Below are 20,044 nucleotides of genomic sequence, written 5' to 3'. Positions count from 1 at the left end.
AAATTTTAACAAGTTGTTTGTATACACTGCGGTGGGCTGGCGCCCTGCCCAGTGTTTGTTTCCTGCTTTGCGCCCCGCGTTGGCTGGGATTGGCTCTAGCAGACCCCCCGTGACCCTGTAGTTAGGATATAGCGGGTTGGTTAATGGATGGATGGATGGATGTTCATATACATCTTTGTATAAAGAATAAACCCAATATTTCTGCTCTCATACTGAAAATTTACCTTTTTTTTTTATAATGGGGTCTATATCAGGTCTATTGGATTGGTTGTCATTTCGTAAGTATATAAATTGTATTACGTTAATACAAGACAATAGTTTGACTTCCAAGTAAACAAATTTGCTTGGGCTTAACTGGCAAGCCCAGATGAATATCATCAAGATAACAATGGACTGATACACTCTTTCTACAGTGAGCTTCCATAATAAGCATTATATAATCTGCTTTGCTAAATTGCATTATTGTGTAATTCTGTAATCATTTGTGCTTTCAACAGTAATGGAGCCAACTGTGAATGTTGTTGTATTAAAATTAAATGTTGGGATTGTTTTATTTAAATAGCTGAATCACTTGAAGCATGTACAGTGGGATCAATAAAGAACTGAGAATGAAACCTCCTGGTTTACTACAAATTATAATGATTTTATGGGGACATTGTGATGCAGTGGTTGCCTCTGGTGCCTCACAGCTCCAGGATACTGGAGTCCAATACCAGCCTACCCATTTGATTGTGTGCTGTTGAACATTTCCACCTTATCTTCATGGACTTTATCTGTAGTGCTCTCGTTTTCCTTCCATATCCAAAGGATTCCAGTGCTAATTTAACTGACATCGCCAAACAGTCTCTTTATGAATAAGTTTGCCCTTTTGGGAATGCTGGTTCCTTTATTGTACACAATGCTACAAAGATTGATTCTGGTCATCACAGTCGTTATCACAATGAATGGGCTAATAAATATTGAATCCTCTTGTATAACAGTTTTACTACGCTGAATAATATGGCACATAATAGGCAATGTGTTGTAGCAGCTAAGGAACTGGACTTTATACCAGAAATTTGTTGGTTGACTTCCCACCTCCGACCATCTGTGTGAACCTGAAAAAGTCACTTAACCAATCTTTGCTCTAAATGTAAAAAATATAAACATTCACTGCATGTGTAAAGAGTGAAGCAATTTAGGCAGCAAGTAGCAAAGTGGAAACTCTGTTGTCTCAAAGATCCTGGGTTTGAATGCCACATCTGGTTTTTCTCCATATAGAGTTTTCACTTTCTCTCCATGGTTTTGTGAGTCTTTATATCCCATATTCTCAAAGATGCATTACATACAATGCATTACCATTCAAAGTGTCCTGTCATCTGCACAGACACACTTAATCCAAAACACACGAAAGACAAAACATAACACTAGAATTTGAGTGTGATGTAATGGACAATTTTGTATACCCCTAGGCGCTATCATCGGGCTCTGTAATATACTGAAAACAAATAAAATATACAATATAACCTACCTTTGTGCCAGTCTTTCAAAGTGAACTCAACAACTTCTCAACAAGAAATTCAAATATTTGTCCCACATGACTGGAGAAACCCTCCTTGTTGTGACATTTCTTCTTACCTGTAGACAGCAGCATAATGTTTTTAGAATGGCATGAAATAGGAAGTATGAAATGTGCATATTTAAATGCACAAAACGCCACAACTCATTTTAACACTACATCTTGTAAGACACTGCTCCTGGAAAAAAATGACATTATGCAAAGTTAATTAGTCAGAGAAACAGAATTAGTATTTATCAGTTTACAAAAATTAGTTTTAATAAATTCCTGTTAGAAATGAGTAGTCTACATTCATCCTCCCAGAAATCAGAAGTAAAAAAAATTCCATTATTATCTTGCATCGGCATAGGCAGGTTTTTCTTTTTCTTTTTTAACTGAAATTGTGATGATTTTCAGCAATCATCGTGATTCAGCCTACAGCAAAGTTTTCTAATGTTTAACTGTCAGCCTCAAACTACATTTTTATTCCAACTTAGATTACAAGGATTGAACAAAACTGTAGTTAATATTGCTCTGAGATTAAAAAAAAGACTGCTTCTGAACATACTTGTTTTCAAAAAATGATGCTGTGACTGCTGTCTTACCCATCAGCAAGAGTGCGGTACACTACCCTGCTGACACAATATAATAAACAGTGATAGGCATTCACACCCTATAACCCTAAATTGGATCAGCAAAGCAGAAAACAGGTAAAACGAGTGAATGGTATCTTCTTGGAATCTACAGTATTTGGCCAAAACAGGCACGTAATGTGGCCTTATCAGTAAGGAAATAGACATTATTATAGAAGTCAAATGAGTTTAACTTTACTACCTAAGTTAATTAGAATACATCATTTTTGACAACATGGTAGTGCATTGCTTAGCACAGTTCTCTCACAGCATTAGGAAAATGGGTTTGAATAAACAGCCTGGTCACTTTCTGTGTGGTGATAGCAAATTCATCATTTATCTACATTTGGGTTTATGCAGACAATCTATTGTACTCCATACATATTAAAGGTGTGCACTGGACTATTTGACGACTTTACAATTGCCCCATATGAGCTGGTACTACCTTATAACCATACATCTCCTGCATATCCAATTCAGAGTTGTGGGTCCTGGACTGTAGCACTGTCCCAATAAAGACACAATATAAAATTTACTTCAGCACCACTTTCATCAATCATTTTACTTGTAATATATAGGTTAATAAGGACACATCTGGGTGCCACATAACTCAATACTTGCACAACAGCAATCTGCACTGTAAAGATTATACAACACACCTACATATTTTTTTTTTCCATTTTGTTCCCACATATATTTCCCAGCTGACTACATAGTGTCTCCTTTCAAATTCTTGCTTTCACTTCACTCCTGTGTAAATTCATTTTTTTCCACAAATACATATTTGGACTAGGAAAGCCTGCATTTGTAGTGAGTTATGAGAAAGAACTGTCTGGCTTTAGTTTCACGGCACTGAAGTACTAGGGTGTCGTACCGTGTTAGCCATTATAGATGTAATGAGACGTCAAGCAAAATTACATCTTGCCTGAAGAAGGAGCCTGAGTTGCCTCGAAAGCTTGCATATTTTAATCTTTATGGTTAGCCATACAATTTGCCATTTTGCTTGACATCTCGTTTCACAGCAATTAAACAGTTTTACTTGTATCGTTGTTGTAATATGACATCCTGCAATTATGCGTCTGACTGAATTGAATATAACATTCTGGTTATGTCGGTCATTGCCGTAGGATGGCTTACTTTGTAATTTCAGTGAACATTAGTTTGTGCTAGCCGAGCTGTCTTTTCTGTAAGTAGTGTGATGTCGTTTTCTCAATATCGAGTGTCCGGTTCGTGAGGTGGGGGAGTGTTTTGACCCCTATTATAAGACTTGACAAAAAAAAAAAAAACTATCTGGCACGGTAACGTTAAAAAATATCAGAAATCTGCAGATGTTAAGTAGTTTCATTTGTAAAGCTTTTATTGTGTCCATGTTTGCGTATAACTGCGCCGTAATCATTATTCTAGTAATTAAAAGGAGAGGCACATATTAGAATGAATGAATTTCAAGTAGGATTAGTACAGATTACTTGTAAAAGAATTACAGATATTTCTTCAGGCCAACACAATCCACACTATACAGCTTCTTAAATTATTAAGTAACATTTAAATATATATATCAAAAGATATTGAAACACCTTACATGACTTATTGTCTCTGTCGCAGTAGGCCCAAAAATCCGCGGTCTGAATTACGAATACAACCGGGAATGTGGATGTATAAACGCAGTCACAGCATCGACATACCCGATCAAGCGCAAGACAAAAAAAAAACGTAAAAGTTCGCTACGGACCAATCAAGTGACTGTCTGCTGGACTCTTCCAATGAGAATCCGAGAAATCTTCTGCTTACCTCATGTTAGGGGCGGGCATTGCGAGCATATTTACACTGAACTGTCAGTTTTGGGTTTTGTCCGTTGAACGATGTTTTTGAAGGCGATATAATGGATAAAACTCAGTATTCAAGCTGGAAGTTTTTTTTATTTTTTTAAACAATGTATAGGTTCTTTATATTTTCTGCGCCTCATATACTGCACAACTCCAGGCGATTTAATGTATTTTTAAAATGAGAATAATCATCGTTAAAACGCTATTGTTTACTTTAAAGCTTATTATTTTAATCGAAAAAGCAAGTATCTACTTAAAGTTTGCGAAAGAAGTGTAACATTAACGTGATACTACATAAAATTGGAAAGACGTTCACAGAACGCTTCGTTGCCGCTCTTAATATCAGGGTAACGTTATCCCCGTATCTGCGCGTGTTTTCTTATCTCATCTCATCAGTGCCGGTGCTAGGTTATTTTGTGCTCTAGGCCAAGCTTATTAGTGCGCCAACCGATTTTTCGCTAGCTAACCCGTGCACAATACTCGACCCTGCATTTTATAAACATGTGTTGCGTTAAGTATTGATGTGGTATTGGCCCCATAAACGTCAGTATGAATGTGTAACTTAGTGTGCCCATCGATGGACTGGCAAAAGGTCTAGGGCAGGGGTACTCAAAGTTTTTGAATGCCGGTCCACATTCAGTTCGCCACCAACCATCGGGGTCCGCTATAGCCAGGTTTACCGTGTAGGTCTGTAGGACTGTAGGAGCCTAGTAATAGATTCAACGCAAATGATAAAATTTTTACAGAAGACCAAGACATGCACAAAACATGAAAAACAATTCAAAAAAGTCACATGACTACTTGCAATTAACACACCAATTACAACAGTTGGTACGTAAATGATTGACACTCAGTGTGAAGTGTGAAACTGTTGTTTCGATTTCATAAATGGCAGAATAGTTCGGCGAGTAACCAGTCAGTGCAATTCTCATTGCATTCCTGAGGTTCTGGTCGGTAATTACACTTCGATGTTTCGTCTTGATAGTGTTCATAGTGGAGAGCGCACTCTCACAAGAATATGTTGAACCAAACATAGTGAGCACGGAAATCGCCAGTTTCTTTGCAGCCGGATACGGAGAATCTGGAACAAACTTTGACCAAAAAATTGTTATGCCCACTTTGTTCAATTTTGCTTTCAAAACGTGAGGAGCTTGCAAATCAGCTGCTTCCATTTGCAACAGTGACGGGTTTGAGTTCGGAAAAATTGAGGCAGCCACAGATGTCCATTCACCGTCAGGCTGGACAAAGAAAGGATCAGCAACAAACAAAAACACAGGCATCAGTTTTCTGAAATCCTTAAAACGTTCATCAAACTCGACCTTCAAATGATGTAGAAATGTAGAACTCAACTGAAAACATGCCTGATGATAAGCTGTCATGCAGCTCTTCAGGTCTGGGAAATGCAGCATCTTGCCACCTTCCAAGTCATTGATGAAAAATGCTCAGTTTTGTTTCAAAGGCACAACATTCCTCTTGCAATTCGACATCGGTTTTGTCTGCACCCTGAACTGACAAATTCAGTGTATTTATATGTCCCATAATATCAACAAGAAATGCCAGCAGTGCGACCTTGTCACTGTCTTGAATAAATGTTAAAAATTCTGCAGCTTTCTTTGTATTCAAGAACTGCAGAAAGTCAGCTACATCTTCAGAGATTCCAGAACCTTTCCAACACACGGCCCTTGCTTAACCATCTGACATCATTGTGAAGCAGCAAATCGTTGGGATTCAGAAAAAGTGTGTCAAGAAATGCTACTGGGGCTCATTTATAGCAATGGCAGTACTTCTGTATAATTCCTCACTGTGACTGCAACTGCCCATTCAGATTTTATCTTTCTTTTTAGTCTGGTGTGTGTTGAAACAGACAATTTAGCTCCTGCACACAAACCAAGTGCTATAAAGAGTACATTGCAATAGTAAGTAAAGTATGAAAACATGATAAATTTAGGTGCTTTAAAGCAGGCATGTGAAACTCACTACCATTGGTGGGCCGCTTCGACTGCCATACATGTGTCAGTGGGCCGCAATGTAACATACTGAAAACTTAAAAAAATGTAACACTTAAAGTTTAAAGAAAAGCAATTTATTTCCATACAATCTCCGTAAAACAGCATACAATTATAGTCTTAGCTTCTTAGCTAGGTCCTTATATTATTATATTATATTCATTGCTTATATAGGAGTCTTACAGTGTGAGATCTATTTCTTTTGTCCCAACACTTGGCATCTCTTCTTAGTAAGCAGTTCGTCAATATCAGGCTTGAAATCTTGTGCAGCTGCAACTTTTATGAGGGATGAAAGGTGCTCAACGGTAAGTCTTGAGCGATGTGGGGTTTTGGTAGCTTTCATTAACGAAAACAATTGCTCATAAAGGTAAGTGCTTCAGAACATAGACAGTACTCTCGATGCCAACTTACGGATCTGCACATACGAGGGTGGCAGGTAAGCATACAAGCGTGGCACACCAACTTCGTTGTATTTTGCCTTCAGTATTGAATCTGACTGCAGTTCAATCAATTCCATTTGGATATTCTCAGGCGCATTCTCAATGTTGTAAGAGTATGGTGACGTAAACAACGCAAAGTCCTGTTCACGTGAACTGAAATTACGAAAATGCTCACTGAATTCATTGCTCAGTAATTCAAGTTGGAAAACAAATCCTCCAAAAATCAAATTTTACTTTACTAAGTTTACTTCAAAGTTTATATTGTAAAATAAGCCGATATGCAAAAAGCCCCCTGACCTACAATAATTTTACAAACTCAAAATCACAAAAATTTGTTAATAAACAACTCACCAACTTCTCGCGTTCACTTCAGATCTTCAGCTGTAGTCTGCACTAACTGTTCGTTACAATACTAGCACAAAATGACATAAAATTAGAGCAAAAAAAACGTGAAAATATGCGAGCTATTACTACTCGTGATGGTCAGTTCTGCCCAGTGGCCAGTCTCAGCAGCCCAGCCAGTAGTGTAGCCTGCCAGGGCTCGTGGCGGCCCTGGGCAGAGAAAGAATCGGTGGCTCCTTCGCCCGCCAATGTCAATATGGTATCTTATGCACGGCGGATGGCCACGTCCATTGCGGACACAGCATAGCCACCTCGTGCTCATGACACGCTTCTATATGCGCGTGTCCGTAACTTGAAAACCAAGTGGCGGCCCATGATATTCTCATTATTGCAGAATGTTATAATACTACATATAGCTTACTTCTCCAACTCGAGCGACATTAGTAAATACAGCGTACTAATTAACAAGAAACACAATGTTTTTCGGTCACATTGCCGTCAGCTGTGTCGTTATTTTCTCTTTCTGTTTTATATTCAATATATATTGGCGTGGCGGCCCTGTGCAGGTGCACAGTATGCATATGCCTAAGGCCACCCCTGCTGCCAGGCTGCTGCAGCCTAGCAGTTCAGTTGCGACATCGCGGCTCATTAACATTGGACAAGGCTCGTGGCTATACTAGCAGATGACGTTTCCGGTACCGTAATGCCATGGGAAAACGTGCTTTTGTCTGAAGGCAGAAGTAAGAAAAGTCAATAAGTAACGCCAAAGATGCAGAATGATTCAATCACAAACGATAGTAATCATTTTGTACAAGTTTAGTGCTAACTAGGATCTGTCATGCAGGCCGCACAGATTTCTGTTGCGGGACGCATGCGGCCAGGGGGGCCGCGTGTTTGACATGCCTGCTTTAAAGGATAGCAGTTCATGTTGGCACGGGATTCAGTAAAGCAGTGACAACATTATCACAATAAATAGGTAGGTTCTCATAAATGAATGGGCAGCACTGAAAAGGCCATAGACCACAGGGTATCTTCAATCTAAGAAGTGTGGAGTGGTGGCTCTGAGGCTAGAGATCTGCAGTGACAATCGGAAGGTTGCCGGTTCTAATCAAATGCCAAAAGGGACTCTGCTCTGTTGGGCTCTTGAGCAAGGCCCTTAACCTGCAATTGCTAAGCACTTTGAGCAGTGAGAAAAGCGCTATATAAATGCAAAGAATTATTAAAGAATTAAACTAGAACAGTGAGACAAATACAGCAGAAGAAGTGCTGGCGAAGAAGAAACCCAAAACTGAACAAGCTACTGTGTTAAGTCATTGAAGTGAAAACCTAGACAACTTTTAAAAAATATCTGGAAGAGATATCGGGACAATTATATGGTTACCTAAATACTTGACCTTGATAGAATTAACAGTCTATTCCTGTTTGCTAAATTTATGTTTTTGAACTAGCAACCTAATAGCTTAAAGGCCAAGACATACATAAGCCGATCTTATAAGACCCAAAAATCTATATATACAGTATATAAAAGTCAATGTGTGTGTGTATGTATGTATGTTCCAGCATCACGTCCGATTTTCATGAATCCTGGTACACATATTTCTCCTTGGTCGACTAAAAATACTGTAGGGTGAAATCAGCCCTAACCCACCCCCTTCTGAGTAGGGTGGGGGTGATCTTATGGTCTTGTATGCATTCAGTTGACACTCGGAACGACCACCAGAGGACGAACTGGAGGTGACTATCAGCATTCTTTATGTTTGAGCACCACCGCGCCCCTGTTGCTTTTGAAATTAAATAGGGTTCTACGCGTGGAAGTATGTGTGTCTGTCCAGCCAGGAAGTGAGACGTAGAGTGGGGTGTTGGCTCCAGCTCCGACGATACGCAAGCTAGGCCAGCACACCGGCAAAAGTCCGGTTCGGAGCGTCAACTGGTTGATAACATACATACAAGACTGCAAGACAAGGACATTAGTGAGTCTTTATTGCTTGTTAATTTATTTTTATTTTTAAGGTTGTGTTTTTTTTTTTTTAATTGTTTTTCTCAAACAATTTAAAAAAAACACTTTATTTTCCTCCCGGGCAACACTGGGTATTTCAATTAGTAAATTTTATATTTTTTTTCACAGATGACTAGCTCAGAGCGTTCCAAATAAGAAATGTGTAAATTATATTAAAGCCCTGCTAAAAATAAAGAACAAATGAAAAAACCACCACTTTTAAAATGAATTCTAAATTAAATGAAATGTCTAAGCACCTATCCATCCATCCATTTTCCAACCCGCTGAATCCAAACAGGGTCACGGGGGTCCGCTGGAGCCAATCCCAGCCAACACAGGGCACAAGGCAGGGAACCAATCCCAGGCAGGGTGCCAACCCACCGCAGGACACACACAAACACACCCACACACCAAGCACACACTAGGGCCAATTTAGAATCGCCAATCCACCTAACCTGCATGTCTTTGGACTGTGGGAGGAAACCGGAGCGCCCGGAGGAAACCCACGCAGACACGGGGAGAACATGCAAACTCCACGCAGGGAGGACCCGGGAATCGAACCCAGGGTCCCCAGGTCTCCCAACTGCGAGGCAGCAGCGCTACCCACTGCGCCACCGTGCCGCCCTCTAAGCACCTAGGCAACAGCAAATCAACTTCCAAACGTTTGGTAATAAAGTGTACGTAACTTGAACAATTGAAGTGATGATAATTTAAACGTTCAGTGGTAGGATCTTTCTAGCTATGAGAGAAAGCTTTTTCTGAGTTTTGTCTTGTTTAAATGATTTACAACACATACTGTAGATATACGTGATTTAGAAGTTATATTTTTGTAACAAAAGCACACCATTATATAACTGACCTAATCCAGGATGTACTACTCGTGTTGTATTTATGCTTAGGTGGCACAGTGATTACCATTGCTGCCTCACATAATGAGGGCCCCAAGTACAAATACTGCACCCTTGGTTTTCTTTTCGAATCTCCATTTATATGGATTGGTAATTTAAAATTGGAGGGATATTAGTTTGTGCATGAGTGAACTACACAAACCATGAGGAGCTAGCTATAAAACTTAAAACATGCAAGTTCACGACATAGTGTATAGATGGGTACAAAACTGGGTGAAACGTTAATTAGCAAAGGGTGATGCTGTGAAGGACCTTATCAGAATTAGGCAATGTTAAAAATGGTGGCCCTCAGGGGTCAGTGCTAAAGTGTTGCTAATTTTAATATATAAAAATCATACTAATAGGAATAGAAGCAACAAGCTGATTTTGTGTGTAGATAATACTAGCAAATCCATTCCCAGGAGCCCGGGATTCCTGGACATTTTTCATTCCCGCATTCTCGGGAATGAAACTGCTGTAATTCCCGGGAAAATGGGAATGGCCAAGCTCGCATATATAGCGTGTAAAAATCGATCAAGAAATAAGAGTTATAGTTGAAAATAATTAAGGTGGCGCCATTGCTGCAGTTTGCAGTTCATCAGACAACAGCTTTAAACAGCAAGTTGAAATTGCAATGCGTTAGTCTGTTGCATCCGCATTATCTGTGCCAAGAAACTTGCCATTACAGAATGATGACAAGAAACTGGATGCATCAGTAAAAGCTGAAATGGCGGTGTTTCAGATCAACGGCAAGCGCGGGTGTTGTTTAGAACAAGTGTATCAGTATCTGATGACTGTGCCGCCTACTTCAGTGGAGGCAGAGCGTGCTTTCTTAGCGGCTGGCGTACTCTGCATGAAGGTGCGCTCTAACCTGGACGACCGCACACTGGACATGTTGTGCTTTCTATGCTCTTATTACTGCAACTAACTAGATACATGTACTTATATGACAGCAAGAACTGCTTGTAGATAAGGTTAGTCTTTTATTTGTGTCAACATATTGCAGTAGTTTTATTAAAAATAAGTGTCGGCCGTTCTAAAACCGTTCACATGTGAGATGCCCATGCACTGTGTCATCCCTGAGCGCCCGGGATTCCCGGAAATGAAATGCGGGAGTCCCGAATTCCTGGGGAATGGATTCCCTAGATAATACCAAGCAAGGTATTGGATGACAGATAATCTAGAATCAGCAGAATCATTACAGAGGGACTTGGGCAGATTTATGCCTGATGAAATTTTATGTAAAAAATGTAAGGGGTTACACATAAGAAGTAAGAATTTTAAATTAGAATACACAATTGGAGGACTAAAATTTGAAAGTACCCCTTATGAGAAGGATGCAGGACTTATAGTGGACTCATTACTATCAACATCTAGACAACATACAGAAGTCAATAAAGAAGGCTAACAACATATTAGGTTATATAACATGATATGTAGAGTAAAAGTCAACGGAGGTCATGCTTAAGCTTTATAACACACTAGTTAATCCTCACATGGTAAAACTGGATAAAGCTTGGGTCTCTGGGCTACAAAAAAAAGACGTACTGTATCACATGCTAGAAAAGGTCCATAGAAGAGCTACTAGGCTGACTGAAGTACTGTTGGGTATGAGTTATGTTTTCTGTAATCATAATGCATAACAATGACTACACGGTAAAGAAAATCCAAACCATTACTTTAAACAGGAACATGGAGACACAATTGGAAACTTCTTAAGGGTAAATTTCAGACATGAGAAAGTTTTTCTTCACACAGAGAACCACAGACACATGGAAAAATACCAATTATTATAGTATAACGTAGGACTTTAGGGACATTCAAAGCATGACTTGATGTTATTTGGGAGAAATTAGGTGGATAGGATTGGCAAGCTGTGTTTGTCTGAATGGCCTGTTCTCACCAAACTATTTCTAATGATGTTCTAGTGTGATTAACTAGAACCCTGTGCAGAATTGTTTTATCAGCACCCATTGCTGCTGTGATAGATTCTAGCAACCCCATTACCTTGAATTGGACTAAAGTGTGCTTGAAACTGGGTGAGTGTATACAGTATGTTTCAGCTAGTAAACATTTGGATATTTTGACATCTCTGGCATCCATTAACAACTGTGGATTCCACTGCAAACGATAAACAGATCTTGTTTGGTGCTGTAGGAAATTATGTGATCTGTGGCACACAAACACATACACAAGCAATTGAAAGCACTACAAAATTGTCCCTCAGCCACCATGATCATCCATATACATCACACCAATTATCTACTCCTCTTAAGTACCTCTTGGGCTATCACACCTACCTTTACCCCTAACCACTTTGCAACAAATTACAGACATGTAGTAGTTTAAATCCCTTTGGCATAAGGCTTGTGTTGCAATTGATGGTACGAGTACTGCTGTTACCCCATTCAAGTTTGACTCCTTTTCTGTGACTGCTACTTTGTTGGCATAGACTCTGACCTCCTGCAACTATGAATTGTATTCAGCAAGGTTACAAACTGAATTAACAGATATTACTACTTTAACAGATTCAGGTATTCATAGTGTACAGATACGAGAGCATTAAACTAAGTAAGCTAAAATGAGGTCATCAATGGTTCCCTTTAAAAAACATTATTACTCATTTACATTTAATTTTACAATATAGATTTACATATTGTAAGTTAATTTGTCAAATATTCCAGTGAAACTGAGACAAGAAGTAAAAATGCTGTTAAGGTACAAAGGTACTAAAAAAAAAAATTGAAACTCAGATAATTTAGTAAAAATGAAAAATGTAGTCCTTTGTAAGTGCAATGTGCAGATATAAGGATAATAATGTTAGGTGAAAGATAATGGAGCTGAACAAAGCAAATTATATGGGCTGTTCAAGAGCTTGTGGTAATTCAATTAAATTTCCCACCAAGCAAAATACAGAAGCATTTTAAAAATGTTAATAATAAAATGATGTAACTATGAAAGTGTATTCCCTCTATGGAAGATGACTTTCTGCCTTGTACTTGCTGCTTTGAAGATTGGCCCCTTGTAACCTGAAGTATAAGAAGTGAATTTAAAACAAGCAGAGATGAATGAAAGCAAGATTTGAATGCAGTTTGGTGTTTTTTATATTAACAACTTACATGTATGCACTTTCCACTACTGCCTTATGTGATAGGAATATGTCTAGCTCATTCTGATCAAACAATGACAGTCCTTTTCAGGAAAAAAATAAATAATCCTATAAAATGTGTGTACTTACAAAATATAAAATGTCACTCACCCTTGGGGTTGCCTAAGGAAATATTATTTAACCATAAACATAAATTTATTATCATAAATTTACATCCAGGGGGGTAAACGTTAACATTTAACATTATACAAAGTTATTGTCTGTTTTTCACCTGCATTATTATCAATCTTTAATTTAATATCATTTATTGTATCACTATGCTGCTGCTGGAGAATGTGAATTTCCCATTGGGATTAATAAAGTATCTATCTATCTCTATCTAAACACAATTTTTAATTTTAAACATTTTCATGCATGTTGAAAATATGTTTTGCATTCATACTACTATTTAAGGATATTAGAAATATATATAATCTGTTCCATTATTGAATATAATGATAACTGGATGATGAAGTGATAATCATTCTCTGTCTGAGAATGAATACTACTGTATTCTCTATTTGAACCCTCTCAAACATGCATAACCAAATTCAGAGTTGCAGAAGAATTGAGTGTATTCCTACAGCACTGGGAACATGGCAGAAGCCAGCCTATTGCAAGGCCTGTCCATGCATTCACATTTACACAGGGCCACTTTGTAAATGCCAATTAAACCAGCCTACATGTATTTGAGGACTGGGAGCAAAATCCACAAAGACACAAGATGAACACAACACTCTACTGTAAAAAGATGAGTGGTAGGCAACAGCAGCAATCAGTGGGTAACTGAAATCGTTTTAATTTATTGCAAAAAGCAAAACAAGTGTAAACTCAGGATTTAATATATCTGGAGGCTGAAGCTGCAATTCTTTCTTAATTAAATATTTATATTATTAATTTTTTGATGTGCATAATCCAATAGAGTCACAACTATACAGGGCAACATTAATCAATATTTCTTTAGTCAAACGTCATCCTGCAACATTGAATGCATATGGTATAATAATAATAATAATAATGAATTACATTTATATAGCGTTTTCTTAATACTCAAACTAAATGATATTAAGATTGAAGAGGCACTTCAAACACCACCATTGTGTAGCATCCGGGAAAATTGTTTCCAGATTTATACTGTCAGGTCAGGTAACATGCTCCGAGTCACGCAATGTAATAGTACAGGGTGGTCCAGATCTAATTATGCAACTGTTCGACTGACAACCGTCTCCCCGCCATTTTGGAATGCAGGGCAGGTGCTGCCATCTATTGGCAACAAAAAGAATTTTAAGTGAAATCTCTATGTGCAGGACAGGTGCTGTGAATTCTCTATTAAGTTATAGCGTAATGAAAACTGCATAGTTAGATCTGGAGCACCCTATATTAAGAATGGAGTTATCTTGAAACCACCAGGTCATATTAACATCTCAAAGCCCTGCTAAATATACTGTATACTACAAAACAGCGTCAGCACAATTCATTGTTTTCAGAGAACCTCCTGATTAAGCATTTTTAAGAATTTAAAAGAAATTTGTTGCGATACGTACGGTTTCCAAAAACTTTACAGCTTTTATTCTTCAGTTTGGGACATTTAGCCCACATTTTTTTCGTGCAAACTGCCATTTGTTTCGGAATCTGCGTTAAACTATTAGGATAATTAAACCAAGTACTGTATACGCATTAACTAATTTTAATTATACGTCTATGCAAACACATACGTTTGTGAATTCAAGCAACAAATGGTACTGTTACCGAAACGGACTACTCAGCTATATGCAAATCTGCAGACAATTCATATATGTCATCACGTACTTCTTCAAACGAAAGGAACAGAATCGTGCCAATAATATCTCAATAGCGCCCTGGCCATTCAGCCGTTCTAAAACGAAACAAAAATGTTTGGCGCCAAACGTGCAGGGAAAGGTTGGACCAACTTCTAAAATAGGGAGGGAATTAATTCCATGTAAATATAAAATGTAAGTGTCAACGTTCTCTTTGAAAAGATACTAATTCAAATAAATATGTCACACGTATATAAGACGTCAAACAACTTTAGGAGACGCAAAGATACCTGCATTTATATTAGATTACTCGATAAACACTCTGTTCTACCCTTCCCAGCTCTGAATCCATGTTTCTTTGGCCCAGCCCACCGGGAATTTTGACCTATCCGGAACGCGTCAGTCCATTTTCGCGCCAGAGGAAAGGCCTGTTCAAGACGTTTCAGCCTGTGATTGGCAACTTAGAGCATGTGATTGCCAGGGAGACATTTCGCGCCATTCTTAGAGCCCTCCTCCTATTCGTTTGCACCTTGTGGGCAACGTCGGTGCTGGGCTCAAAATTGTTTTAAACTATACAGACCTTCTGCTCACGGTTTCTGGAATTATATCGGGTCATTTTGTTTAATAACAACCGAGGAAGATCTTCTAAAATGCCTGTGAAAGATTACGCAACTGAGAAAGGTAAGCATGACATGCAGATAGAGGGGCCTGGCGTTTATAGTTTCTTAAGAACAACAGTTTAGGTTAATAAAATCGCATTAAAACAGTGCACCCGTCTGCACTGTGCATACTTCCTGTCATCCGGCTTAATCGGTTCCTTTCTGAGCGCGATGTTTGTACCAAGCTTTTTTTTTTAATGACTATATCGTACGCAGTTGTGGCAGACGTAGCCATCGTTATATGTAGTATTGCGTTTACCAAAAATGCCGGCAAGACTTGCGTGTTTTGTCGTTTTCAATCTGCTACTCGGTGTTTTACTTTGATACTTCTCGTTTTTAGGTCTTACAATTCACCAAGTGTGCACTGTGTAGTTTAAACCTGGTGGACTATACTGCGCATGCGCCTCTGATAACGTCTCTGCCGCAGCATTACCGCGGTATATTGGGCTATTTCTTACTAAGTATTAAGTATACTGAATGAGCAGACCTGTCAACACTATTTTGAACAACAGAAATTAAAAGGAGTTGCGTAAGTCATGTTTTGCACAGTCAATAATTTTAATCGCAGGTGTGCGCGTGTGCCATGACGTCAACGCGCAGACGCGCTGCGAAAAGCGCGAGGGAAGCTGAAATACTCGCTTTGTTGTGGAGGCCGCATCACCCCTACTACTTCGCTACCTCCGCCTTGTCCTCTCGTGACGCTTATTTCACTTCATATCCCACTGTTTACCTGGTCGTGTCAATCGTGTAGGAAGTGTGTCGCAACACATAACTAAACATGTTTATTCAGCTTTTGTGATGATGATGCCCTTGTTCATAAATGGTATCTATCTTACGCGCGGAGGAGTTGTGGGACTCCTACGGAGAGTGGCGAGGCCCAGCAGCCATGTGCTGCTTTGTTTACAATAACAAGGGCTTGAGCGCGGGCGAGTATAACGGCTAGCGTGAAAAAGTCGTAGCTTTTCTAAGTAGCCCTTTTTTTAAATCATTTTTGTATTCTGCAAAATGTTCGAGTCGTTTAGCCCATCCTGGGCTGATTACCAGTTGGCTATTGCGGAGTGGGTTTATTCGGAATGGGGTCGATGCTCTCCACATCCGCCTAGGTAGCGAGCGGCCTCTGTGGGCCCAGGGATTGATTGGGCAGTGGCGATGAACATAAGGTGAGCAATCTTTCCTTTTCCGATGCTGAGAGACATGGGATGATCAGCTAACGTTACGGTGATGTTTAATTTTGAGCAGAGAATGTATGGAATTGACCATGTGAACCTTTGTTGTTTACAGATAATTGGTGTGGGGGAAGGGTGGTGTCATGGGCGCACCAACAGTGCAACACTTTTGTTTAGGCGGGGAGCATGAGCTACGAGGGTAATGGCAGAATCCGGGCCTATACGCTATAGTGATGGATGGAGGCCAGATGGGCCACCTTCCGATGTGTGCTATTTTTTCCCGTCATAAGAACGGTTTCTGTATATTTCACTTAAGTATTCGTTCCACCCCACCCCCCGTTTCACTTATTGTTCGCAGTAACCGAGTTGTACGGTTTGCTTTCGACTGTTTCCTTTTCCCTTGTGGCCTCACTTATGCGACATGAGTTTGTGATCTTTCGCTCCGCCCTACTACGAGTGGGTGGCCTTACCACCCGCATCTTTTTTTTCTCTTTTTGGTTCCATGTCCGTCGTTTTTCTAGCGAGGTAGATGATAATCCCTGGCCATATTACATACATTTTTATAGATAAGGATACAACGACGCAAGTTATGAGCACTTTATTTTTGGTTAACTGCTGCAAGCACTGTTGTTTCGTTTAAGGCACTGCATGCTTGGATCCCAACTTTGCCGGTTCATTTCCCGCCTGACTCATTGTATGATCCGTTGCGCACCATTTAAACAAACCCGTGCCGCAATTGGTAAAATAAGTATGGACACATTAGTTACATTCCAGTTTACATTGTTTAAGTCACCGTAATATGCATTTTGGGGGGGGGGGGGGGGGGGGTGCAGTGGATTTTCCCCTTCCTGGTGAGCATGATAATACCACAGGATAATTGATTTTAAAACTCGATTTTTCTCCGCCAGCCAACTTTTCACCAATGTCCCATTTGCAGAGTAGCCCTTATTGATGACAATTTTTTTCTAGTTATATAGATAGGTACCAGTCTTTTTGCTTTGACTGCAGGGCCCGTAAATGAAGGTATCTAAAGTACAGTATAACATATTACTGTTTGGTGTAGCTTTTTACCCTTCCATTCACCAGTTAGCAATGTCCCAATGATTTATAAGGCATGCTTGGTTAACAAAAAGTGCTAGTTGCCTGTCTTATGAAAGGCTTTGTAAATATATCCTGAATATATTTCAGTTTATTATATTTTCTTTCTCTGTTGTGGAGAACAGTCTGCTTTTTATAGTACCATTATTCACTGAATATCACATCCATATTTCTGTCCATCACTCAAACCCACTTTATCCAGAGCTATTCCATTGAGAAAGTCTTCCAGCTTTGCACAATGTGTTTGAGCATTACTATGTATTATTGAACTCTCTTATAGTTGTCTGTTCGGTTCTTTACATGCTTAACCTTATTTCCACAGATAAATTAAAGAAATTCCTTCAAGAGTTCTACACTGAAGATGAGTCCGGCAAGAAAATTTTCAAGTATGGGACACAGCTGGTGAGTATACTTTGCCAGTCTTTTTTTGCCTGGCAAATTCAAACCTTCCTCCGTGTACCCGTACTCTTGGATTGATATTTAATTTTACATAATGTGAATGGCTTTAAAATACTTTTTTTTTTTTTTTTTTTTTTTTAATAGGTGCAGATAGCTCACAGGGAGCAAGTGTCACTCGTTATTGATCTGGATGATCTGGCAGAAGAGGATCCCGAGCTTGTTGATTCAATCTGTGAAAATACTAGGCGTTATGTGAACCTTTCTGCAGATGCTGTACATGAAATCCTTCCAGAATATAAAGAGAGGGAGGTGAGCTTATCTGTTGTAATTTTTACAAAATATAATTTTTCCTCTTTCCTCAAGGACGAATTAAATTTACAGAAACTCAGATTTTTTTTTCCCCCCTTGCTCATAAGGTTATTTGTAAATGTCTTTTAGTAGCCTGTTGATTTGCCCATGTGCATTCTGATTGCTTGGGACTGTCATCTGTTACAAAAAAATGCAGTGAAGTGATGGACGGAGTTGTGGCTAGAATTCTTTTAAAAAGACTTGTGTTGTTTCAGGTTGTCATGAAAGATGCACTAGATGTCTATATTGAGCACAGGCTTATGATGGAACAGAGAGGCCGTGAGCAGAATGAGAGCCGAGACCCCAGGAATCAGTATCCAGCAGAACTCATGAGGAGATTGTGAGTCCTACCTAGCTGTTTAATGCCAACAGTTTATTGTGGTAGAGGCATGGTATTCTTTTCAGCTACCATATTTTCATTGGAGAATAACATAATAGTTGCACATAAGGCATATTAATAGAAAATGAAAGGTTCGCATTTGTCCATTCTGTCTCCGACTGTGTCATACATATACTTTTTTGTTTTGTTTCTTATAGTGAGGTGTACTTTAAGCCTCCCAGCACATTAAAGCCTCGTGTGGTCCGTGATGTTAAAGCAGACAGTATTGGAAAGTTGGTTACTGTGAGAGGTATAGTCACTCGAGCAACAGAAGTCAAGCCAATGATGGTGGTAGCTACCTACACATGTGACCAGTGTGGGGCAGAGACATATCAGCCGGTAAGTTAACATTTTGTTGCTGTTCATTTTGTCAAGAGTTGATTAATGGGATATTTTTTTAAGGTACACTGTTGGGTTTTTTTTTTCTTTTTTTTTTGATACATTTAAGTGACTGCAAGTATTTCAAACACTGAGCTGCTTTCAAGCATTGGGGAATTTCTGATCACTTCCAGGAACAGTCCTTCATATTTTGACTTTATAACTTGCATTATAGTCTGTTAAGCATCTTTCTTTCTGTCTAGTAATAATTTTTCCTGTCTGTGTGATTTCATTTTATGTTTTTCTCCAACTCCAAAGTGGTGGACTCGGTTAACAAGTGATTCATTTTTTGTGAATGTGAATTTTAAAGTTATCAGTAGGCAGTCTAACTCCCCTCCCCAAATGGGTGTAAAATTAATAGCTTAAGATACTGTGGGTTTGGTTGTAGGTGCCGAGCATCATTTCAGGCTTTTTGAATGGAGAACTGTATGAGGACTGAAGAATACGTGAAAGTTGAAAGAAAAAAAAAAATTTAAGTGACACAGCCATTGTATTTAAATAATGCCTAAAATGTTTTATAAAAAATGTGAAAATGAAAAGATTAGCTTAAGATCAGTAAAAACACAAAGTACATTTAAAACAAATGTATAAACTCTTCTCCTGTTTGACCAAAATACAGTAGGGGAAATAAGTACAGGTAAAATTCCATTATAACGAACTCCCAGGGACCTTAAAAATATTTAATTGTAACGAATATTTAGTTGTAATAAGATTCTGTATTTGTTACTATAGTGCTTTAACTTGTATCCAGGCGTTTGCAATCATTTCAATAGTTTCTTTCGCGTTACTTTTAATCTCCTCCTGCCTACAAGTTATGCTGACAATTTTTTTCTCAGCATTTCCTTGCGATAATACACTTTTCAGGGTGCGAATGATGCCCAAATCCAATGGCTGAAGCGCTGCCATGCAATTGGGTGGGAGGTATTCAAAGCAAACATTATCTAAATGTGGAAGCATGTTGTGGGCAGCACAGTTATCAGTCAGGAGCCGAATCATTATTCTTCATATTGAGGTTTCTGAACTCTTTT

General features: G+C 38.9%; 2 protein-coding genes across 4 annotated transcripts in view; one reads left to right on the top strand and one right to left on the bottom strand.

Moving 5' to 3' along the window:
- Positions 1-3,904, bottom strand: part of ap4m1 (adaptor related protein complex 4 subunit mu 1) — a 40,769-nt gene extending 36,865 nt beyond the window's left edge. Inside the window, exons 1-2 of one of the 2 annotated variants that reach the window (XM_028798027.2) lie at positions 3,749-3,904; positions 1,511-1,617 (exon numbers count right to left, since the gene is read on the bottom strand). The gene's annotated coding sequence lies outside the window, so the exon portion shown is untranslated. The remainder of the gene's footprint in view (positions 1-1,510; positions 1,618-3,748) is intronic. The other variant, XM_028798029.2, reaches the window with a different exon arrangement.
- An 11,162-nt stretch (positions 3,905-15,066) lies between these two features.
- The window catches only part of mcm7 (minichromosome maintenance complex component 7), a 28,869-nt gene continuing 23,891 nt past the window's right edge, over positions 15,067-20,044 (top strand). The window contains exons 1-5 of one of the 2 annotated variants that reach the window (XM_028798026.2): positions 15,067-15,270; positions 17,835-17,914; positions 18,056-18,220; positions 18,475-18,599; positions 18,797-18,977. In XM_028798026.2, the coding sequence (XP_028653859.1) occupies positions 15,240-15,270; positions 17,835-17,914; positions 18,056-18,220; positions 18,475-18,599; positions 18,797-18,977 (582 nt within the window). In that variant the 5' untranslated portion in view covers positions 15,067-15,239. Of the gene's footprint in view, positions 15,271-16,157; positions 16,409-17,834; positions 17,915-18,055; positions 18,221-18,474; positions 18,600-18,796; positions 18,978-20,044 lie in introns of those variants that run through there. The other variant, XM_051925213.1, reaches the window with a different exon arrangement.

Source organism: Erpetoichthys calabaricus, chromosome 3 (genome assembly GCF_900747795.2).
Source record: "Erpetoichthys calabaricus chromosome 3, fErpCal1.3, whole genome shotgun sequence".
NCBI lineage: Eukaryota > Metazoa > Chordata > Cladistia > Polypteriformes > Polypteridae > Erpetoichthys > Erpetoichthys calabaricus.
The sequence above is the reverse complement of the archived record's forward strand: the minus strand, read 5'-3'. Positions and strand labels throughout refer to the sequence as shown.